Here is a 25,657-nt window from a genome sequence, read left to right on the forward strand (position 1 = left end):
GTCAAAACTTAATTAGTTTTCTTATTTTCTCATTGCAAATTCTATTAAGAAAATATAAAATAAGGCCTTATTTTGCGCACATTCACCCCAATGAATATTATATGCGTGTAAAATTTTATTGTCCATTTTTCATTGCTAAAAATTAATATATCAATTGAGTGAAATTGTGTTTTTGTTGCCATTGAATGTCGAAGTTATGGTAACCATATTGGTAGTATGTGATTTATGAGATGGATAAAACATTAATTTATAAGCAGCATTCTCTTCGTTGTCAGTTGTGTACATGCACATCATAGTTTTTTGCTTTTTTCTGGATTATCTGCTTGCACATCCTTCTTCTCCGTCTTTTTACCTGAAATGATACAAAGAGTGTTTTTTGGTACAGCTAAGTGTGCCTTAATAATAAATCTCACTTAATTATTGTAGTAATTCTTTAAATCTAATATATTACCTCATTATTGCAGTAGAATTTTTAAAGTAAATGGCTCTATCTTTTATATATTTGTTATGTCAACGAATTTTCCATTCATTTTAATGTGCTAAGGAAATCTGCTATTTTGTGATGAAGCATTGATATTCTGCTATCAGTGTATTCATAAAACTAGTATCTCGGTATCTATTTTTTTATTGTTAATGCAATATCTTGGGCATTACTTTCCAATGCATTGTTCAATCCCTTCATCATTTTGAGTATCCATAACTTTGAATTCACTCAGTATATTTTATTTTCAGTAGAATGGTTTCATATAGTTTATTCAAGTAATTCTCCGTTAAAACTTTTGCAGGTACTCGTCATGTTGAGTAAAAACATTTGGGCCATGTCGAGTTTTGGTCTTAGCATCAACCATCGTAGAAAGATAAAACGCATTCCATTTTGGAGATGCATTTTATTCATAGTTCGATTGGATAATATTTTAGTAATTATTTTAAGACCTTGCCTACTCTACTTTTTAAAGATGAAGCTTCTAATTATGCCTCTGTACTAGTTGATTTTGTAGCCCCAGATTAATCTGTGAATACGTTTACTTACACACTTAAACAGTAGTTATTTTGCTATTTCATTTTTAAGTTTAAAACATGTACATAAAAATTCAAGGAGTGGGATTACTGTTAAGCACTTACCTTTCTTAAAGATTATTGATGTTATTGATGAAAATGGTGCCTCCACTAGGAGATATAAAATTACTGAGAACACCATAGTAACTACGACGTCAGCTATAAATTCTCGCACCTGTTAAAGAATCCACATGCATTAATGTTAACTTTTTAGTCATGTCATAGCACATTACAATAGAAAGATTTTGACCATGGTACAATCCTATAAAGACTACAGGTTTTCGGTCTTCACTGGGAACCCCCCTCCACGGCACTATGATGTCCTGGTCTAGTCCAAGACATTAATAACCACCCTAGTGAAATCTGTCATCCCTTATCCTCTTACAAAATATCAATGCGTCATGGAAATGATGCTCAATACTACTGATGCTTCAGTTCTAAAGATCCACTACATTTTTCATGAATGTTTTCAATTAATTATGAGTAGATGAAATTTTTCTTACCAATTTGTATTGGTCTTTGTAATCAGCAGAGCGTATACTCCCCAAGTTGGTTAATAAAACTGCAAAGTGTACCAAAAACATGCAGTAAGCTATGTTGCTCAATTGTTTGAAAATTCGAGCTGAGAGGATTTGATTGATTGGCCCTGAAAAGTGGAATTTGATTTTTTTAGTATATTTGACGTTGACTCACATATATTCTCACATGTGTTCTTTCATTGAAGAACTGTTATGTTTATTTTTGAGTGATTGTAAGCCTTTGAAATTTGTGATCATATTTAACTATAATCATGATTTCCATCATTAAATTGAAAAAAAATTATATATGTGCACGAATATGTTACTGCTTGTGGCTATGCGAGGCTCTCAGAGGGAAGAGTATAGGTTAGAGAAACAAAATCTTAAATGCAGATCTTGCCTTTGATAAAATGTCTGCATACAGTGTATAAAGATTGAGTAATGCCTTTCCCAGAAGAAGCCAGCTCTCTCTTGCATTCATGTCTTTCTTGTTGATAATCATGCATATTTGACTTATTATTTTAAAAATTCCTCTACTTACTGTGTGGCGTATATTCCACCTTTTTGCCTGCTTAAATTCTCATCACAGCTCTTGCAAAAGAAACTGGCATAGTCCTGCATGAGTTAGGTAGTGGAGGAAGGGGTGAATGGAAAGAACAGAGGGGAAGAAAGTGAGGTAGAGAAAGAGGGAATGGTAGGGGAACCAAACTACTCAAGAATAAAGTTAAAGTTCTGTAATGGCTGTTGTGGGCGAAATACAAATTGACACAAGAACAAACTGAAATGCACAAGACAGAGGGACAACCACACACACGCAAAGCTGGTAGACAAGTTAGGAAATCATCCATTGCCAAGACCTACCCTTAAAACTAGGGAAGAATTTTAGGCCGTGTGCAGTTCCTGTCAAATAAGACGGAGTTAGAAGTCAGGTAGTGGTGAGTCACCCCTTACTCATGGCTGTAGTGTTGGTAGCGTAACAAAGGGTTGCCGTTAATTTTCCACACTTAATAAACTTCCTCTCCCATTTTTTCTTCCCAAAACAACCATTTTGAGAATTCCCTGGCCCAAGCCCCAAGATTGCCTTCTCTAAAGGGCCACAATCTTTTGCGAGAGCTATACATGATGCATGTTAAATGTAGCACATATTAGGTTAAAAAAAGATGAATCAAGCTGATTTCGAGGCTAAAGCCAGAATGGGCGTACTCTTAGAATTATTAGTGCATTAGTGAAATAAAGTTTTGCTTGGCTTTTAGTATATTACATACCTCCATAACCTTTGCAACTTGCGAACACCAGCCACCCTAAAGCTATTGCCCATGAAATGCGGTGTGTGGATGCATATAAACTATCTGGAAATGCCTGTTGTGGTGTTCCCATTTGCAATGTTGAGTATGGTCCATATAGCACAAATACAAAGAGGCTGAAACTCATCGTCCATCCAAAGATCACTGTTAACTGTAATATAAATTAATTACATTATATGCAGGTGTGGTGAAATTTGATGAATTCCTTTTATTAGAAAAGAAATTCAAACCCTTCCTTTTGAACTTTCATAGATTCAGCAATAACATCAACTTCTTTTTCTGTTATTAGTTACCAAGAAAATGGTTACATCCAAAATATAGTGTCAGGTAAGTAATAGATAAGGTAAGTAATTTTGATTATAGTATCATTACCTGAGTCATGTCTCTTTAAAAGCTTATTCAGCTTTGTAAGTACATACGTAACATTTAATTGAGGTAATCTAAGTTTCCTATGATACAGAATAATTAATGAAATATCTAAATTAAGGATTAATTTTAATTTCATGAGAAATTTCCTCCGTTCTATTGATGTGACGAGCAGGGGCGGATTCAGCATTAAATTTGGGGGGTTGACCTGTGTCTGGGGAATATCGAATAACCCTGGAGAGAGGGGTGTTCTCCTGTGTAAAATTTTTTAAGTATGCACCCAATTTTTACGTATTTTGGAGACTAAAATTTTTGCATCGTGGTTGTCATTACCAAATTCCAATTTCCCATGTTTTATAAATTATTGACACTTGGACACTAAAATTTCTGAATGTCCATAGCAAGTTTTATGAAAACTGGAGTTGGGGATAGTGGTTAATTTAATGTGGAATAAATTATTATTATAAAGTAAATCCATAGCTAACTTTCATTCTAAAAGAATAGCAATGCTTAATCATGCCAAACTAAGATCTTATTTTGTGTCTGTTGTAGATCATTTTTTTAAATAGTTGCTGGTACCTCTCTTTATCCATTATCATGTATATTTTTTTGTACATTATGTGCATAGTTAAGTTTATCACTTTTTATATTTGCCCTCCTCAATTACATTTTCATGAGCCCCCTAAGTGTCCCAAGGAATGGGAGTGTTCTTTTTATCATTAGTTTCAGAAAGCTTAATTGTCAATTTATAAGCCAATTTATATTTTGGAAAATTACCTTGAAAGTTGTTTGAAACTTACCTTTGATAAATGTAGGTTTTTCCCCCTGAGATTGTGTAGCACAAATCCAATCATGAGTCCTAAAATGTAGGGGCCCATTCTGGTGTGTGTTGACATGTGAATGTATTGAATGTAGTCAAGTAATATTTGATCCCTGAAATAGCAAAATTAAGGTTTCCTTGAATAAATATAATTCAGACACTATTAAGATGGATGTTAAGCATTCTTTTGGTTTTTACTCCTTTTTACAGGAAGGTTAATAATTATTAATCCTTGGTTTGAGCAGTAGTTTTTGCATGATTTTTGCTGTACATACAAATGTACATGTGCGATTGTATTTGTGACATTCAGAAAGTGTTGAATACATATACAAGAGTATTTGAACCACTCACAGGGTTAAAAGCGAACCCAGATAATTTTTTCAAGTACCTATGTATGTATGTAACTCACATTAAATCTTTAGTTACAAAATCAGTCCAATTCTTATTGATCAAAATAAAATTTTCATTCTATATAACTGCTAATTTCAATGGGTTAACCACTTTAATCCTTTTCTTTTTTCGTGGATAACCATTTCATGTACATATATATAATTCACACGGCGCCTTAAGCGCAAACATACATATAAATTCAAAGGTAAGGAAAGAAAGGGATAGGAACATGGAATAGAAAAAGGACGAGGACAACGGTGCTGTGGTAGGTGGAAAAAAGCCAGAAATCAGAGGGTAAAAATGCGGCCTGAATGGGACACGAACCCAGAACCTCCTGGTTGCCGGCCAGGTGCTCTACCAGTTGCGCTACCAGGACGCTTTATATATATAAATAGTTCAAGTTAATATCGATAAACACAGAGACACAAAAAAGAAACACTCACATTGAATAAATAAACTCGAAGCTATCGAAGCACTCCTGGCTTCTTCCTCAGCTGAAGTATGAATAGTGAGGAAAGGAGAGGGTTGGAAAAGGGAAAAGAGGGGTAAGGGGAGAGGTGTATGGGGAGGGGGAGTTAGGAATAGAGGTTAACACTTTCAATGCTGACCATGTAAAACTCAAAATCGACCCCCGGTGCGGCTGTCGTTTTTTAATGCAAAACGCATGCATGGATGCCAAAAGAGCTGGAAAAAATAATGAAAAAATTTTCTTGGATCTAATTTGTTAGCTATGAATTTTTTTATTTATGACGTGATATCACGTCACCCGCACAGCGGGATATTAACGTAATGCGGGTTGCATACTGTCGGCTTTTTCCCCGTGCCACCGTTTTCTTTCAATTTTTTTTCTGCGCTATGTATCCAAAAAAATACGAGGAAAATGAATTTGTTATGCTCTACTGGTATCGCCATTGGTATTTTGCCACTGCCATAGGGAAATTTTTGGCTTAGATGGATGTAATGCAAGTTATAAGTACAAGGAATCGCCGTGAACAGCTGTTTGATTGTGATGGTAATTCTGCGTAAGATATTTCGGCGTATTCCTTGTACTAGTAATCCTAAGTATCGGGGTAGGGTTCGATAATATTGAATAATTTCTGCATTTTCTTCTGAAGCCACTATTCTCGTCACAAATTCCTTCACTCGTTTCATGTTTTCAGCTCCAATTCCTTTCTTCCCATACGACCACCCGTAAGCATCAGATATTTAACAAAAATGGTTTTCACATACCATTATGTATTCCCTTTACTGCAGGTGCTTGAGATGGGTGGCACTCTGCTTTCGAGATTATTTTCCGACGGTGTATTAGGGTGTCTCTTGACGTGCACCACTCCTGCCGGCTGTTCTAAGGTTGGAGGGGGTACGGAGATGAAGCGAGGGGTGATAGTAAGATTTAGTCGGTCCACTTGTGAGAACTAGGAATAACCTTTTTGGAAGTGCCATCGGCACATCAAAAAGATGGGGAAGGTATGGGGAAAGATTTTGCTGATACGTGTCCTTTTAGGGGTATAGGCTCCGTTGCCGAAATAAAAATGGATGTGGAAACAAATAATCAACCCATAACTTCCTCATTACTATCTTCTGAACTCAAGCCAATAACATATTTTTCAATATGATGTTACCGAGTTAGAAATTAATGCATAAAAACTGGAACTAATAGTATTTGCAAGCAAACATCTTACAAGTAAACTTCATTTAGGCCACGTATCGCGGTTCTTACTACGAATATTCTGCGAAAATCTGAAAATGATGTAAATTTTTACCGCAATAATATTTTTTCATTTGGTGCATAATAATATCAATTCGAGTAAACCATTCAATAATACGTATTGCTAGGAATAGATTTGCAGCATCTATGCCTCTTATTACTTACCCGATTACCGAAAGCAACGGTACGTTTTCTTTCTAATTACACGAGGGAAAGACTAATTCCATCGTGCTAGGAAATCTCTAGTTACTTCTTATTCATGTAAGAGCCCTAGACTATTGAAAAAAGGAGCACATAACATGAAAAAAAAATATTTTATTTACCCAAAACAAATTCAATACAATCGAAATGACGACCATTTTTAAATTATATATTACATACCACTACGTACAGTCATGTATGTTTTACCAATGTAGGAAATACCTCTCACAAATTTTATAACAATATGTTTAACCTATAATACTATTGCAATATATGATACGAAAATATATAATACTATTTATGCCTTCTTATGAAAGAAATAAAAAAGCTCGGGACAGAGTAGAGGAGACCTAGCAGCTAATGTAGATATCTGCGGTCTCTTTCCTACGCCCAAGAGTGCTTGCACCGCAATAGTGCAATACTTGCACCATCGATTTTTCTGTCTGCCACCTTCCTCTTGGATGAGTTCAGGGAAGTGAGATTGAGATATTGATGGTAAAAGTGGCTTGGGATAAGGAATGTGGGATGGAAGAATAAAGGATCTAATGACAGAAAGACGGAATTTATAAGGGTAATCTTTCCGGCGGGTTCACGATAAATGAAAAAGCGTGCATAGCTTTCGGGAAGGAATTATTAGGGAATCAATGGAGGAGTGAAATGAATCTAAAAGGGACGGATTTTTTTAGAGGAAATACTCAGGCTCTGAATCGTTTGGGCCGGTATTCGCTGAAAAATGTAGGGCTTGAAGAATGCTAAAGAATCCATCACGACTCATGTATATCCGAAATCAAAGCAGGTCAAACAAGATGGCAATGCTCCATAAGTCGGATATATTGGTTATAGGAATACTTACCTTGTGAAATATTAGGCCTATGAAGGTAAAACTCTTCATAGGTCAATTGTTTCCAATTCCTAACCTATTCTTTCGAAGATTATGAGAAAGTATGTCTGTATACGAAAGAGGGTGTCTGGGAAAAGGAGACGCAAAAAACACTTGGGTCGTTGGAAGGGGGTGGAGTGGTGAGAGCTGGGTTTTCTATGAAAGTGATATTTTGAGGGGTCACTGAACTAAGGGTCCACCGCAAAGGACGGATGGTATTGTTAGAGGGTTCAGGAAAGAATAGGACAAAGGGGATGGGCCAGTGATTGACATAAAGTGATCTGGCGTAGAAGGAGGCAACGGAGTACCTGACTGTGAGGGTTCAACCTCCTCCCCACCCTCCTCCTCTCTAATTTCTAGCTCGGAGTCTTCAGAGAATGCCTGATCCCGCTCTCATCCAGGAGCTCCCCCTTCTTCGTGTACATTCTTCTAGAGAAGGCAGAGAGCTAAGAAGGAAATGTTTGTGCCCTTGCGGAGGTTTCCTCCCTCGACGTCGATGGCTGCAGGTCCTGATGGAAGGTCGAAGACTGCTGATCATCTACAAAAGCTGATGAATAGAGAATTTCACCTCTTTCAGGCGGCATCGACTACCGGCCAGCATGAAAAATTTTCCGTTTTACTCCTCGTTACCGTACCATCTGCAATAAATACATTGTATTTTTTTTAATTCCGATAAATAACAGGATCAAAGTAAACACTCTCGGTGAAATAGGTCAAAGCTGAAATGCTACAAACAGCTTTACTAATGTAAAACTATGTTTAGGAACTAAATATTCACAATGGCGAGACAAAGAATTGAAAGCACCCATAAGCCATTGATTTCACGGTTATCGAGAAAATAAAAGCATTTTTATATAGTAACTCCTTAGCACTTTTTCGCCAATCCATGGGATAATGTGTAAACAGTTATTTGCAATTATAATAAGAATGTTTATAAGTGCATAATATACATATATCAACAATAAATATTATAAATAACTTACACTTTTTCCGTAAATAACTTCCTTCACTCTCGTAATATTGCCGCTTGTCGATCCCCTCCCTGCTTAGGAGTTGCACTGATAAACAAAGGAAGGGTGCAAAAGTTAGAGATATGTTACGTTGCATAAAAAAATGTAATGGCATTTTTAAATTTACATTAAAGTTTAACTAATCACAGTACTTCATGTATTAATTGAATAAAACTTATTAACATCAGACAATAAAGGTTCGAAAAATGAAAGGCTCGCAAGAAGAAAAAAAGGAAGGATGGAAAAAATCTATATTCTCGCTAAACATTATTAAAACAGAATAAAAAATTAGTAAACACACATAAGTAAGTTCCAGTTAGTAAATACTTATGATTTGTAAAATAAAACTCAAATAAAATTTGTCATACTCACGCGTTAGTAGAAATAAATAAAAATAATAGCATAAAATACAGGGGAGAAAATGAATGGAAATTGGCTTACCTTAAGATAAAAGAAAAAATTTCTCCCGATCCTCCCAGGAAAGGTTGCTTGAAACGGCGTCCACAAATGCGCTCCTAGATCCCTGTTGAGCAACTTAGGGGGGCAAAATGTCATAATAGAACTGAACCGAGCTCTTACGGAGGGCTGGAACCCTCGGGGTACGCATGACGTGATATCACGTCATCAGCACCAGGGGATAGCGCATCATGACGTGATATCACGTCATGCCGCACTCAAGGTGTTAAGATGCGAATGCTACAAAGTTTCCATTATTGCCTCCCTCCCTCCCACCAACTCCGCCCTCAACCTCCACACCCTCGAATTGGCTTGCATTTGGCACTTTCAAGCCAATAGCTTTCCGGGTCTGAACGTCGCATCTTAACCTCTATTCCTAACTCCCCCTCCCCATACACCTCTCCCCTTACCCCTCTTTTCCCTTTTCCAACCCTCTCCTTTCCTCACCATTCATACTTCAGCTGAGGAAGAAGCCAGAAGTGCTTCTATATATATATATAATGTAAAGGAACTTCTTCTTGCCCTGGGTTGGGCACACAAAAAAACTTAGAAATTGACAGAAAAACGAAAAATAAAATAAAAGTGAGGAACTTATGGGGAAAGGTTGTTTTTACAAATTTTCGATGGGACGCAGCCCATCTTTCTCAAGTGAGAAGAGGAGGGAAAGTGAGGAAAGGGCATAAGGAAGGGTGCAAGGCAGAGGGCAAATATGGAGGGAGGAAAAACGGTGGACGGGGATTGGTTGTTCTTTCTAGTGGGCGCGGTTGATTCCTGGACCAGAAAACGCACGGAAAGCCCATATGCATGCCTGTTCCAAGTCGTTCAGTTCTAGGGAGTTGGTAGACGGGGGGAGGGAGGCTAATATTCCCACTTTATAGCGTTGGTCAAACAGAGCTTTGTGGGAGGAAGCATGAACGGCGACTGGAAGGGAAGCAGAAACAGAAGAAACACTATTGCATGAAGAGCGATGCCCGTTCATTCGGATGCAAAGGGGAGTGGTGGATAAGCCGATATAAAAAGCGGGGCATTTCTGGCACAGCAGTATATATACAATGTTTTTTGTTGTGCAAGAAATTTCCGACACAGAGGGGAGAGGGAAGGCAAGGAATTGATCGGGAAGGGGTTCGGTGATGAGGATGTGACAAGTTTTGCATCTTGCAAGGTTGCAGGGCGAGGGCTGTGGTTTAATATAGGTACTTTGTTTGGGCAGTGGTTTGGTTGTTTTTAAGATGCTGGCCAGATTTGGTGGTCTTTTAAAAACGACTGAAGGGCATCGCGGGAAAAATCTGGAAGTGGCCGTGTTGTCTGAGAGGATGGGGAAAAGGTCTTTTAGGGTCCTACGCAGTACGTCCACGCCCGGAAAAAAGGTCGTACAGAGAGAAAGGAGCTGCGACGAATTGTCCCCGCCTAGTTTTTTCGGGACATATGATTTTTTTCGGATCTTATTCCGGAGGAGGGGTTCCGGGTAACCCCTACTCCTGAGAGCATGGTGTAAATTTGAAAGGAATCTATTAAGGGAGTCTGGATTATTACATATTCTGTGACCACGGATGGAAAGAGAAAAAGGGAGGGAGCGTTTTGTATGTGTCGGATGACAGCTATTGTAGTGTAGATATTGCTGTTTGTTTGTGTTTTTAATGTGTACAGATGCGTGAAATTTATTTTTTGTGAGAAAGATGTCCACATCAAGGAATGTGACATGAGTGGAGGAGGAATATGAGGTAAAATTTACAGATGAAAATGAATTGAGGCAGGAGATGAAAGTGATTAGGGATTCCATGCCATGTGGCCACAAAAGAAAGATATCATCTATGTATCGGACCCAAAGGGTGGGTGTGAGTGGTTATTCGGAGAGAAAAGACTGTTCTAGGCGGCCAAGAAAAAGGTTTGCATAGGACGGACTGAACCGGCTCCCCATAGCGCACCCCCTAGACTGTGTGTAGTGATTGTTATTGAACGAGAATGAATTGTGTTTCAATATTATTTCGGAGAGGTCGACGAGAAACTTTGTGCTCGGAATCTGTGGAGTGGAGCGCTGCTCAAGGAAGTGTTCTAGAGCGGAGAGACCTTCTGTGTGCGGCATGGAGGTGTAAAGAGATGTGACGTCGATGGTCGCCATTATGACGTCTTTGTCTCCAGGAAGGGTGGTCGAGTGAAGGCGTTGGAGGAAGTGATACGTATCTTTAATGTATGAGGGAAGAGAGTGCACTTATATATCCTTACCTCTGAATTTATATGTATGTTTGCGCTTAAGGCGCCATGTGAATGAATGAAGTAGTGTATCGGCCATATTGGCTTATTTTACTTGGGCTCTGCGTGCCCCGAAACGCATGTTCCTGTCTCTTTCCTACTATCGTGTGAGTGTGTACCTTTCCTTTCATCCTTGTGTCTTCGTCCATTCCTTCCCTTGGTGAGTGGTGAGCTGCCCCAGTGCCATCTATTGGTTACTCTCGTGGGCCACAGCAAAGGGAGTTTTCTGTGTATAAACTCCCGCCGAAATCATAGTAAATCTAAGCGTCCTGGTAGCGCAACTGGTAGAGCACCTGGCCGGCAATCAGGAGGTTCTGGGTTCGAGTCCCAGTCAGGCCGCATTTTTACCCTCTGATTTCTGGCTTTTTCCATCTACCACAGCACCATTGTCCTCGTCCTTTTTCTATTCCATGTTCCAATCACTTTCTTTCCTTACTTAAGGAATATGGGATAGGAACATGGAATAGAAAAAGGACGAGGACAACGGCCTGACTGGGACTCGAACCCAGAACCTCCTGGTTGCCGGCCAGGTGCTCTACCAGTTGCACTACCAGGACGCTTAGATTTACCATGATTTCGGCGGGGGTTTATATACAGTAAACTCACTTTGCTGTGGCCCACGAGAGTAACCAATAGATGGCACTGGGGCAGCTCACCACTCACCAATGTTTTTCCCTAACCTTCATTGAAGTTTTGCCAGAGAGGGCAACTATCATCGAGGTGAGGACTAGGGAGATGGCCCACATCTGGGTTGAAAGGGCGTTTGAAACGCCCGGGCTAAACATCGCCCATTAAAAGCCAAAACAAACCCTACCCTCCCTTTCCCCCCCTCTCCCCTTCCCCTTCTTCCACCCCCACTACCTCACCAAGGAGGGCGACTGGAGGAACTTACCCTGCCTGCACCAGTTCACCTTCAGCACTGAGGATAGCGGATCAATCCGCTGAAACGTCTTAACATTTTTTTTGTGAGTGTTCCTTTTTTACGTGTGTCTATGTTTTTATTAGTACAATTTTGTTCGTTCGCCTTGATCGGCCGCATACTTATATTTTCGCTTAGTGCGCTTTCATCAAGATTTTATATATAGTAGATAAACCCGTAGATATTAGGGATATTTCATTGTTGGTGGGTCAAACTTCAGGTTGTGAAGACTTACTTTGACCAAACACGAAACAAAGCAGGATAGCCATTTCTGTATGTGATGATGAACTGTGCTGCCATACTTGCTATTATGGTGGAAATCATTGGAATTGCCCCTAAGTACTTCTGATACCCATCTTTGTTTTTGTAAGTATACCAAAGTGGGTAAAGTAGAATTGGAGATACTATAAAAAGCTGCATGTCAGCTGACAGATACCATGACTGAAGGACACACTGGTGAGAAAAAAAAATCAATGATTAGTCCATTTCTAATCAGCAATTTAAAAACTTTTCCCTAAACAAAAAGTGTGTGTTCCATGTGAAATTTAAGTACCAGGCGAGGAAATCCAAAATAATTGTTGATGTACAGTAAGTTCAGCCACCAGCTTTCTCTGCAGTCTACTGATGCAGATGTGCAGTATATGTCCCACTCTGGTCCATAGTACACACGATGCAGCGTAGTTATGTAAAACCATATCATAACAGCCAGAGCTGGTGTTAGCCTGTTGATAGTGGCATGAAAAAGAGGAAATAGCAATTGAGGGTTCAGTCAAATTTTCTGCTCAACAATTGCTTAAAATTTATTAAGAGAGAATTTTTTATAGAGTTTTGGTTGTAATACATAGTTATAGTTGCATTGTCACTAATTTCAGCTGATGTTTTGCCTCTTTTATTTAGGATTCTTGTGACAAAATTTGAAGAAAAAACATTATGTTAAATAAAGAAGGCAAAATGTTAGCTGAACTTGATGTTGATATTCCTAGTGCATGTTATAACTACAGCTTAATGAAAAATTCTCTTTATAATTACATTAAAGTGGTTTATAATGGAGTAAAAGATATAAAATTCATGTGCATCTTCTCATAAATTGTTCTGAAGTGCATCAATTGATTTTTGAAATGGGAGTTAGGAAAGGTTTTTTCAGGAGGAATATTAACAAATATAATTTTTTCACTTTTTTCTGAACTATTTAGTGAATTATTACTATTGAAATCTGTGTCTCAAAAGCTATTTCAAAATCAGTGCATTACTAAAAGCATGCAATGTTTGAATCTCTAATGATGAGTGTAGGGCAAATATCTAGGGTATATGTATATCAATGCAGTAATGCCCAAATATTGTGAATATTGCCCTCATGCTATGTTTGTTTTACTTAGCTGTTACTTGATAAATCTCTTCATAACTGCATAATTCATATAACATAACCTTGAGGTTACATGAAATGTTCCACATACCTTAAATACCTCTGTATAACTGACGAAACTTGGTTGCTTTTTCCCTCGTCAAGGTCATTTGAATAATTGTAACCTCTAAGGAGACCACCAATCAGGAAAAAGGAGTCCACACTCATCATGTTGGCTGTTAGTGGCACCCAGAAGAGGCTTGCTAGTGACTGCCAAATAAGTGACAAGGTACATTTATATTTCTTTAGAATTAGGAATAACTCTCAAGCATATGGTCAGAGGATTTACCCCAAGACTGACTAAAGCTGCCATAAAGGCATATTTAAACAATTTCCAAGTACTGTGTCCACAACAATTTTAGTAGATCCATGTTTAAAGATGATCATATAATCCAGCGAAAGACTCATCATGGGACTTGAGTACTTAAGTGAGCTAGCACAATGCTGAATGAGGAATACATTGAATCGAACCGACCCATGAGTGTTCAGTTGTCCCCAGGTTGATGGTTCTAATAAAAAGTAATAGCTGGAGGCAGCAGTGGATCCAGGATATGGACAAGGGGGGAGGGGGAGGTATTCCATAACTGAGCAAGATTACCATTTATCTAGAGTAAATTGTATACTCCAGAGGAGGGGGGTTTAGCCCCTCTCTGGATCTGCCACTGGCATGAGGTAATGAACTCATAAAAAAGTTGGGCATTTGTACATGAGACTCCTTTTGGAGGAACCCTTGTAATTTTCTGAAAGTATTAAAATGTGATGGTTCAAAGATATCACCTACTCTGATTCTATCTATAATTGACTAATTTACAGTTCATATGTTTTGATGTCGTGCATTATCATTTTACGTAGATGATGTGCCAATGGAGAGCCTTCAAGAGACATTTGATGCTATTTTATTCTCATTTAATAAATTTATTCATTCTCGTCTAACACCTATTGTCTTTTATCTTAAATTTTGATTTCGATCTATTCTTTCATTTTTCTGAATATTTTTGTGCACCAAATCTAATTATACAGACACTTAGCGTTATCATAATTTATACTACGTAGGTATATTTTTAGTCCTAAGCCTTTCCGAATAGAAATGAATGCAAAAATGTTATGGTAAAAATTGTCATTCATAAACTAAGTTATCAATCAGATATAGGGACAGGATTGCTCAAACATACCCATGGTAGATACATATGAGGGGAGTCACACTAAGATTAACATAGGTATTCCATTGCACATGCTTTAGTTTCATATTTGATGGAATTGTAAATTCTCAATTCAGCAGTTCAATGCAATAATTGGCACACCAATATTTTTGCCTCTACGGATTCTATTTTAAATTACATTATTAAATTGAGCTGTTGACATTAAAATGTGGAAAGTCTCCATCCATCAGATCACTTAAACATTTTAGCCTCCTTCTAATGATTTGAAAACTCAAATTGACAAAATATTTAGGAATAATGTTTCATTTCTAGGTGCTACATATTATCGGACATGGAGCATGCTTTGGTGATCAATGAAGGGCAAGAGAAGGGTAAATATCATCTAGACTACGAATGTAGTCTGTGCACTACCCATTATTATAGCAGCTAATTTGTTATCATTAAGAGCAATTAATATCTTAAACTTGAAAAATGTGTTGAATGCATTCTACCTGAAACATTTTTATTATGCAATCCTGAAAAGTGCTACATTTTTCTGCCATATTAAAAGTGGTCCTTCAGTGACACAAATGAGAGTCATCGGTACCTTGGCACTGCAGCCTGACATGCGTCTGCATTCAGTGGCGCAGCAAGGGGGGGAGGGTTTTGGGGAATAAAACCCCCTCCATAGCTCAGAGAAATTTTTAAGTTTAATCCATTTTACTTAATTGGATTCATATTACTAATAGAATAGTGTAAGAATTAATGAAATATCCCTCAAAAAGCCGTAAAACTCACCATTTTGAACAATCTGTTTAAAAATTCCGCAATCTACTAATCTCGCACCGACCGTTTATCCTGGTGGGTATTCCATACCCCCACACACCCCGGTATTAGTTGCAACTTAACCCCCCCCTCAGCCTTAATTCCTTATAGCTGCGCCCCTGTCTGCATTCGCCTGAATGAATGTGTTTAAGGATTAGCTCAAATTTTGGTATATATTCACTAGGCAACATTTTTACAACTTTAAGTATGTTGGTCCTGTTTGACCCTCTCTGTTTAAGGTACCTAATCTTTTGGGTCCCTAGATATGGTAGTGCTATATTGACCTTGTAGGCTGCCGCTTTACAAATACATAATATTTCTCCATTAAGTCTTGTTTGATTCTACTTTTTGCAATGAGATGAGTTCTAATGGAGATAAAATTTAACAATTGATGGTGAAAAGTTTCAACATCATTTTATTATTAAAAAATACAACTTTGAGGAACCAAATAAATATCTCAGCCTACCTCTTTAAGATGTCCTTTGTTCATAAATGGCTCTTGAGTTAGGAGGAGTACTTTATGAGTCAATGTGACCCATATTGTGCTTAAAAAGCGGGTCCCATCCAAACAATCCAATGTTGTCGATGGGTTACGTGTGGCCCGAGATCCAGCGGCCAGAATTTTATTAATGTTGGCTGGTATTGAAAATGACAGTAGAATATTTCTTCCAGGAAAATTAGTCAGATTGTAACAATTTGGCTTTCCTGTGGGCAAATTTTAAATTTTATTGAAACATAATTGTATGTTAAAAACTTATACATAATCCTAAAATTAACTAACATAATTATTTTTCAGTTTCATTGAGTAGTGGTTGATATTGGATCATGCATTTAAATTGATCATACTCTATGCATATAAATTTTTTATGATCACCAATTATAGCATTGGGTATAATTTTTGCTGCTCTCTTATTGTAGAACTTATTTGTCATCTAAATATGTTTACCTACCTACTTCATTTTCTGTTGGTGTGATTAAATCACAGCATGTTCCAACTATTGAAATTGAGATTAGAAATATCATAAACCATCTGAAATGAGAAAAATTAATTAAATCCATTGGATAAATATGGTAGGATTAGAAGAAATAAAAACTAGACTATTTCCACATGGTAATTTATTGTGATTGACCATGGTTTCGTTACTCCTAATCAATCAAGGTGATAATGTTACGCAGTAACAAAACTATGGTCAGTTACAATAAATTACCATATGAAATAGCCAAGTTTTTATTTCTTCTATTATTACGATAAAGGATTTCCACAAAGTTACGCCTGCTACTATTAATTATATTTATAAGATAAATATAAATTTCTGGCCCTGCTTTTCTTAAGTTTGGATAGGAGGCTTGCAATATGCACCAAAATTGACAAATCATACAATTCAAGTGAACTTATGTACAGTATTTTTCAAATACATTACAGACTTCTTCAGGAGGATTATGTAGGTAAATCTGAAACTGTCATTTTGGCTAGAAAAAGATCAGAAATTTGGATGTAATTTAGAGAAACACAGAGGAAAAATCAACTGCTTCTAACCACTTATTTAGGCTGGGCCTCCAATCATAATGTTGTGGGTAGCATTGCCATACTCATCTTTACCCCAAAACTATCTATCTATTGATGTGGGTTAAAAGTTCTCGAGATCTCCACCGTGTTAATTCTTTCATAATGGCCAACGTTTCAAGCTACGTCTCTGTGCTCATCATCAGGGCTAAATGTGCATATCATTTTTGACCAGTTTACCCACATAATTCGCCAAGATTTCAATTCATTCAAATCATGCAATTTAATTTTTTCTTCATTGAGATAAACACTCTCCTGCCGTCTGAAATCAGTGAGGAAAGTAGGATTTAAAGCTAACCCCTGGAAGGTAGGCCATATCAAAATATTTACTGCCTATAAACCCCTGTCAGGTAGGCAGTGGGCCAAACTTGAAAAGTAAGAGAAAGAATTAACAACTCCCTTGTTTTAAAATTCTGGGTTAAATATTATGATAATTAAATGATACGTAAAATCTTGAAGTTACATGAATGATGACATGGAATGCTATTCGAGTGCAATTATTAAAAAATAATGGTTACAAAATGGAATCATTTTCAAATCACCTTGTATTTATTGTGGAGGTTATATTGGGCAAAAAGAGTATATGTTGCTTGAAAGGATGGGATGAAATGTTAGGGAGAATTCTTTCGTCGGCTATCATTGTAACAATTCACTTCACTTATCCCTTGTAAGTTCATTTTAGTTATGTATTAGACTATTTTTACTGAGTAAGTGGAAAAAATAGTTGTCTGTTTAGTGTAATGTAATTACAAGAAAGCAAATACGCATTTTCATTAAATTTGCAGTTTTAGAATACCACAGGATATGGCGTTGAAATATATGCATAACCATTAGGATATAAATTTAGTTATTGCTTACTTTGTATTTTCAAATTAAAACAACTCCCTAGCCTTGTTTCTCCTTAATAAAAATTGAGAATTGTAGTTGAAGTTAGCGTATTCACTGAGAGCCATATGAAAGGGGAGACCCAAAAGATCTGGGCTCCCCTGAAATATGGGAAATAATTAGTGTTTAATATATCTGCTGCCTGTTGCTTTGAGCTATGGTAGTACTTACTATCCATTTACTAGTATTATTGGACTTCCCTGATTTTTGAAAATTTTTAATTGGTTTTCATTATAATTATCTTGGGGTGTCTTCGTTAGAACAAAAACATGAATTAGTTCTCCATCTGCGTCAGCCCATTGAATATGATTTACACGTAAATTCACTGCATTATTCGTGCTAGAGCCGTAAATAATCTTGTGGGCTCTCTGTGAACAGAAAAGATAGGGAAATTCCTACCCTGTAATTTCTCTTGAGATATATTTTCTCCATTTTTTCCCTTCCATTTATGTAAAGAATTTCTGTTGTGCCTGCTGGGTATATACATAATTACTTAACCTAACCATAGATTGATGTTGGCCTCCCCCAAAGATATAATCTACATTTATACATTATTTTTCACACAATCCAGCAAAAATCAATGAAATAGTACTTGTTAAAGTTTCTGAAAGTCATTATTATTGTTATTATGGTTTATTAAATTCAACAGAAAAACTGGAAAATGTCTGCAACTTACGTGAAGGAGTTGTTTGAAGTCCACCTCTCCACATTTGCAAGGTTCACATGAGAATGAGATGTACATGCTTCCTTATCAATGCGAGCAGTGATGTTAAGCATGGAGTAGCTCTCCGGTAACATTGAAGTCAAAATGTTTATTATTTTCTGCATGTATATTTCTATGTCTTTTTGGGTACAAGTTGATGGTATGCAGACTGCCCATTGGCTGAGCGAAAATATTGGTATGACTGGCATATGGGCTTGTGGATCCTGAAAAAAATTCAATATGAGGCTGTCTAAAGGAAGTTTCCTCCACAATTAGGCTCATTCTTTTCATGTTAGTGAAAACATGTTCAGCAAAGCTTTTGTAGGCTGATAATGCTGCCGATAAAAATCTCACCTACAATGAAGTCTTCTCAGTCTTAGTGGCACAATGCGAATGAGGCATGCAATGCAAGTCAACTGAGTTGTGTAAAAGATTTATAATTTTAATCATTGCAATGCATTATTTAGAGACTGATTATTTTGATGCTCTATGAAAGATTTCCTAACACCAAATAATGCAGTTAAGTGGGTGAAATTTAGTGGGAGATTATTTCAAGGAATTTTTTTCTGAGCTACCATGATACTGCCTTGATAACCCTGCACACCATAAATTAATTACCAAAAACAAGTTATTTTCCCTCACTGACGATAGAATGTTAAAATCGTAAGTAAATTTTTACTGCTGCTTAAGTAGGACTAGATCATTTTTGTGGCACCAAGTACTACCACTGGGAAAGTGAATTTGGCATGGGTACTTACGGATTGCCCACTTTTCATGTTATTTATTCTTCTGAGAACCGTTGGTGGACTAAATTCTGTTGCTTGATATCTAATTTTGAAGGAGGCATTTAAAAAAATACAATCAAAGGAAACAAGTCTGAGTGTGAAAGGTCCTTAAGTTGATACATATGTGATAAAATTGCATTGCTAGCAAAATATAAGGATATTCCCCTAAAATTGGTTTTAAGTAAGTTCTTCTGTACCATTGATTCATCTATAGAAGAGTACCTACTTGATGCTGCATATGTGTATTGATGGATCTCTTTTCATTAACCATGTATCATTCATCATGATTACAATCAATGCTTAGCCATAAAGGCCGTTTTAAATGGGACAGATCATTGTGCAAAATGATGTATAAATAGAGGCGCAATGAAAATTGGCAGCACGTAAAGCTATTGAATTTGCTAGAACACATGCGAGAAAACAAAAAGCCCCTGCTTTGATTCCAAGCTTGCATTCTTGCAATTTCAACATGTTTTCAGAGCTAACCTGCGCAATGACCTGTATAATACAGCCTAAAGATTACATACCCTGTCTTTGTGTCTGTCCTCAAGTCCTCTTCTGCCAAGCATCATTTTATCCAGAGCATTGTCGATGTTTAACAGTAAGGAATTTTTTGTAACCTCTTCTGACAGACGCGAGGCATTTTTCCAGTCAAAATTAATTCTGACTAAACAATATTGACCACTGAATCTTGTGGACTTGGCTGTATTTTCATTTCCTTCTTGTGATTTCACTTCTATATTCAAGCATTCATCATAATGTCCCAGGTGGCGCAAATTTCCATCTAAAAGACCTGATGGTAGCTTTGCTGATGCATCAAACACTGCAAATGATATGATGAATACCACAATATTTATGTGATCATAATTGCAATGTATACGTGTGCTCTTAATTACAAGTATTTTTACGAACTTCCTTTTAACCAACTCTTTGCACCATAGCGGTCTGGGGTGTACTACTTGCCATGCAGTTTCATAATTATTGTCAAATTGTTTTTAATATTTAAGAATAATATACATGATCAATTATTGATTGCCATCACCCTCCTTTCCCTTGGTATACCCCTTTGAAGATTACCCTCACAATAGAAAAAATGTTTATATTTTACTCGATTGAGAGTTTAGCTCATATTTAACAATTCTCTTAATTCTTGCTATCCTTTTTGTGTGTTTTAGATGCCTATACCAGCCCATTTGAGGTATTGGAACTTAATAGTGTACTGATGTTGTATTAATTGAACTTAAGTTTGAAGCACAGTATATTAATTGGGAAGCTTTAAACAATGCTAGAATAGATAAAAATTAATGTCAAAAATAAAGTAAATAAGCTTTTGTATGCATATTTTGCATTTCCTTTTGAGATGTGTGGTATATGTATAGTGGACTACATGCTTAAACATGCCATTTTCTGTTAAAAAAATACAATTGTTTTGGTTCTGCTATAAAGGAAAGGATTGACCTGCCAAAGAATATTTAAACTGGGGGGAATGCTTTGTGCTAAATCTAATAGTCATTATTAATAAAGGAGCTGGTAGCTTCTAGCAGCAATAATTTTAAGGAATGAGGCTTAGAGGAAAATTTTCAGCTCTTCCAAGGTTAATGATTTGGTTCCCTGTCATCCATGTTGCTCTCATCACTCATATTCTCTCTCGCATAGAAAACTTACTTTCAATTGCCCATGGTGTTATTTTACTCAATTCTTGAAGGTAGAATTTCATATCATTTGAGCAGATTTCATTAGCTACATCATCTGTGGATTGATAAAATGCATCAAATAACTTTGCTGAAACACTCCATTTTATATCATGTTGTTCTTTTTCCAGTTCTATCTTCTTGGAAGGTAATTTTGCTGCTGTTAATGTGTTTAGAATGAAAACGAACCAAATAGCAACTCTTAATTCAATGATCTTCATTTTTCCTGCAAAAAAAATATTTTGAGACATTGGCATACCCAGCGAGGGGCAGGAGGGGGCAGCTGCCCCCCCTAGAAGCAAAAATCACAAATGTCTTAATGATAAATAATATTTTTTCTAGCAAATAATTTTAAAAAGTAATAAAGAGCTGTTACAGTTTTCTTAAAATGTTGATATCATTCACCTTTTCCATGCTTAAATCTTACCTACAACTTGAAAAACCATGGCTTGCCCTCCCCCCTCTAGTTTTGATCCTGGCTATACCCTCGTTTTGAGATCAGTTTTAAATTCATATTTGCCGCACCTCATCCGATTATCCTTAAACTCTCTCAAATTAAATCATAATATTTTGAAATTTTCTCAGGGATTTATTTATGCAACCTGTACCTCAAATAGGAATATGTGGCTCTACTACTATGTGGAGCCGAATGATTGAAACATTAGATTTGAGGACAATTTTACTTTTTGGAGAGTGATCAGAATTGCAATACATACCTTACATATATAAAGGTTACTGATATTCATGTGTCATAAACATTAAAACCACTGCTTTATTTTCTGCATTTTTTTCTTAAGTGTTATTGTAATTAATAATTCATCTAATTTATTCCAAAATATCTGTTTGCAATTTTGATATTGACATATCTCCATTGGTTCTGAAGTGAAATTTGATAGGTTAACTTAAAAGGATGACTTGGAAAATTATTGTTGTTGTTCGAAAAATCATTGATGTGGCCCTCTCATCTTCTCAACTATACCTCTACTGACTCTCTTTGCAAAATATTTCTTCGCTGCATCCCTTCTATTATCACTAGTACATAATGGTAATTATTGTTTGTCTAAACAAAGCTTGGGGAAAGAAACTGCATTTTTAGGAAATTCAAATTGAAAGCTGTGCTTTTAAGTGTCATTTACGCCCAGCTTTCAAGCTGTCATTTTTGAGTGAGGCAGGTCATGGTTTGAAATTAACTACTGGTATTTTAAAGGTTCCATCAAAAAATGTCTTCAAATTCCAGAATAATATCCCTTTTGAAGCTAAATTCATACATTTTTTCAATTAGTTGGCTCATTTTTCGTTGGCTAAATTGATTTAGATGGGCTAATTTATTTCACGTATGGTCACAATCATAGTACCTCCAGATTTTGAGGATTTTAATTTTGGGAAAATTCACTCATTTTACAGAAAGTCAAGAAAATCTCTGATAAAACAGTATGTAAATGTTGGAAGAAAATTTAAACTTTTTTTAAACTATGTAAAAGTTGAAAATTATTTGCCACTTACCTGCCTCAAAGATGAGTCGTACTAGGTATCAGGAGAACTGAAGATTGCCATACGGATGAGTTTCTGGTTCACTCAACCCAGAGTTTTAATCTGCTGAGTTCATCCAAAAAGTATTGAAAGAAGACTGTTATCAAGCAAAAGAAAAAAATTATCTGAAGAGATTACCTCCCACAAACTTGTGGTGATGAGATAAAAAGTTCTCTGAATATTCTTTGGAGGAGTTTGAAAAATAGACTGCCATTCTTGAATTATGTCCTATGTACAGAGATTTTTATTGACCCTGACAAATCAACACCTTTTCTAGTACACATTAGGGCTCTATTACTCTACCGTTTGTGTCTAATTTACAGTGATGTAATGATTACATACATTCAAGCATTATATTCCTTTAGGGCTGTGTGGGCATTTGGAATTTAAGGAATCAATTTTTTTAGAAGAGGGGGGTGGGATAGTAAGAGAGTTCAATATCTCATGACTGATAAAAACGGGGGGAGAATATAAGTGGATAACAGCTATAGGGGGAATATTGGAGAAGGTCAGGTTTGGTTTAAATACAAGTCAGCCACTCTTAGTTATTTTATTTTCAGGTCTTTTACTGTATTTTTAAATTCAAACTTTGGAAAATGTGAAATTCATTTGCAGTACATATATCTCTGGAAGGTTTTTACTTGTATGAAATGACTGATTTTAACTCCTCAAGGTTTTTTTGTAGATGCTTAAAAAGGTTGCATTACTCTCCCTAAAGATGAAAGTTTTTTGCAGCTGTCATGTTAGCCTAAGTTACCAGAAAACTACTCATGAAATGTTATTTCCTATTTTAATTGGTATCAGAATGTTCCTCCCTAAAGGCATGGTTAGACAATAAATGTACCAGTATAATTTAATTTTTACGGGCACGAATGAAAGAGTGAACATAAAAATGCTGTATGTAACCACTGAGATGGTAGGAAAATAGTAACATGAAAGAGAACACGTTCTAAACTGTTATGGTGTGCCAGTTTACCCATCATAAATTGTAAAAGGGAATAAGACGGAAGGATTGGAAGAGTTGACAAGTAAAAATAATATCAGGGTGCTGATTAGTGTATGTCAAATTAGAATTTCAGTTTTTTCTTTATTCAAGTGCTGATATAAATTTCATATTTTGCAGATTCTGTTAGTTTAAAGAGTCAATTACACAATATTATTTTTCTATGAAACCATTTGAACTGAAGCTCTCATGGTTTAACATTGGGCCCAGTGTCTCCAGAAATTTTCAGCTATATGCCTGTGGGTGGCAGAAAGTTGAGATAACAGAGTTTGAAGTGTTGTCTCTCTGTAACTACCCATTCAAATGTATTGACCCGAAAATGAAATGTGTTTTATTGCTGCATTTCCTCAATATCATTAGAAATTCATCGTTGGAATAGCGATTTCTTCATTCGGCTTTGTATGAAAAAAGGTACGGATTGTGACACACCTGCGGATTTTGAAAATGGTAGCTCCACTTTTAACGCTATTTTCTCAATAACATCTCATATGAGGTTTCATAAAATAAAGGAAAATTCTCATATAAATGAACGCCCAGCAAATAACTTTACTTTGAAAGTGTTAGAGCAAAATACTGCTGCTCAATAAAACTCCACAATTTCAAAACTTAAAGAACATTTAAATAATTTAATTGTACTGCCGGCATAGAATGGATGCAGAGATGACATATTTTTGAGTTAACACCAAAAAAATTAATTTATCTTGTATCAACTTGTATTTTTAACTACAAATTTCCTAAAAAAATTCACTAACTCATTATTAACTTTGTGGTATTCCATTTTGAGTTTTCTAGGATATTAAACTATTACTTATACCACTTCTTTTTTACATAGTGCGACTCAGGTTTCAAAGCTTCTTCCAGTCTGCCCCACGTAGACACCATTGCAATCGCTGCTTTTCTATGAATACACTAATCATTTTCGGCGGACGAGGATAAAAGAAGCAGTGGTGCACAGTGACGTACCTCGATGCACTTTCTATGAAAATGGCTCATCATTTACCCAAAGACAAATCCCTCATGGCTTTTAAACCTTATGCCACTCTGAGAAGACATTGTTAAATGTAAGGATTGACCAATTGGATAGATGTGGAGTGTATTCATTGAATGGCAGCAATTGCAATGGTGTCCACGCGGGGCAGACTGGAAGAAGCTTTGAAGTCCGGAAGAAAGAATATTTAAGTGCTTACAAAAATAACAAAGATGAAAAAAGTAATTTTGCTAAACACTTAATATGCAACTGCCATAGGAGCAAATTTTAAAATGAATATTTTAAAATAATGCAATGATCGCTGTGAATTGGACTCTGGAGAGCAGTTAGACATTTAAAAAAATTATTGAAAGTAAGGACAGTACTCTGATAAATGAATATCTTTACCCATCCTTTTCTGGCGTCCATTTTGAAATTCATCTGGTAACTAGGTAACAATAATTAGATAAAAAGACCATAATTTGCCCATGAAGATGATGATAATTCATCGAAACCCGGGTCGTGCTATGTAAAAAAGAAGTGGTATAAATAATAGTTTAATATCCAAGAAAACAAGTTTTCTACCTGGGAGGTCTGCTTTTCGACTCTTACGTTATGTAGCAGACCTTCCTGCTGGGTTTATAGCCAGTTGTTTAAGTTGCAACCATGCTTGACAATTCCCTTCCTCTCCTCCCCCCCCCCCCCCTCCCTTCACTTCTTCTGACCCACTCATCTCTAGTGCAAAGTAGGCCTATAGAAAAGGATAAACAATCACAAAAATAGAAATATGAAATTAATTTAAATGATTTTTATTCCTATAATTGTTTAGTGTGTGTGGAGCCAACAGTGCCTTTAAATGTTCTGTAAGTCTCGAAATATGCACATAGTGAAAATATTGGAGTTTTCTGTAGCATTAATGTTTAGCCCTAATAGTACAATTACAAAGTTCTTCTTTGATGCATTCATTTATAAGATACTGTTCCTTCATAGCATGTCACCTCATGTTATTGAGGAAATAGCATCCAAGAAGGAGCTACCGTTTTCTTAGTGTCAAAAACCATACATTTTTCTAACAAAGCTGGATCAATATTGCTGATGTAGGGATGACTGCATGATGATATTGAGAAAATGTAGAAATAAAATTCATTAAGTTTTTTTTCTTAGTGCAACTGATAGAGTAGTTACAGAGATAAAGCATTTCAAACTCAGATGTCTTGACTTCTTGCAAAGACAGTAGATGGAGCTCTCCTTTTGCGAAATACAAGGATTTCCTTGTTAACTCTAT

General features: G+C 36.4%; 1 protein-coding gene across 1 annotated transcript; it reads right to left on the minus strand.

Annotated features, from left to right (window-relative positions):
- Positions 1-140: 140 nt before the first annotated feature.
- Positions 141-22,758, minus strand: LOC124159014 (nose resistant to fluoxetine protein 6-like). The gene is made up of 14 exons (XM_046534496.1): positions 22,376-22,758; positions 20,847-21,098; positions 19,709-20,004; positions 18,370-18,620; positions 16,195-16,274; positions 15,711-15,949; positions 13,333-13,490; positions 12,432-12,600; positions 12,114-12,331; positions 4,045-4,177; positions 2,840-3,029; positions 1,560-1,702; positions 1,123-1,231; positions 141-352 (listed from the first exon to the last, which is right to left on the minus strand). The coding sequence occupies exons 2-14, from the start codon at positions 21,091-21,093 to the stop codon at positions 291-293; spliced, it is 2,295 nt and encodes a 764-aa protein (XP_046390452.1). The 5' UTR covers positions 21,094-21,098; positions 22,376-22,758; the 3' UTR covers positions 141-290.
- Positions 22,759-25,657: the final 2,899 nt, after the last annotated feature.

The sequence above is a fragment of the Ischnura elegans genome, chromosome 5 (assembly GCF_921293095.1).
Source record: "Ischnura elegans chromosome 5, ioIscEleg1.1, whole genome shotgun sequence".
Taxonomy (NCBI): domain Eukaryota; kingdom Metazoa; phylum Arthropoda; class Insecta; order Odonata; family Coenagrionidae; genus Ischnura; species Ischnura elegans.

Coding starts and splice junctions, on each gene's coding strand:
- LOC124159014 (XM_046534496.1), bottom strand. CDS start 21,093: ATGAAGATCATTGAATTAAGAGTTGCTATTTGGTTCGTTTTCATTCTA. Junction 16,275..18,369: donor ACTTCAAACAACTCCTTCAC/GTAAGTTGCAGA, acceptor TTCTCATTTCAG/ATGGTTTATGATATTTCTAA. Junction 3,030..4,044: donor AAAACCTACATTTATCAAAG/GTAAGTTTCAAA, acceptor TTTATATTACAG/TTAACAGTGATCTTTGGATG.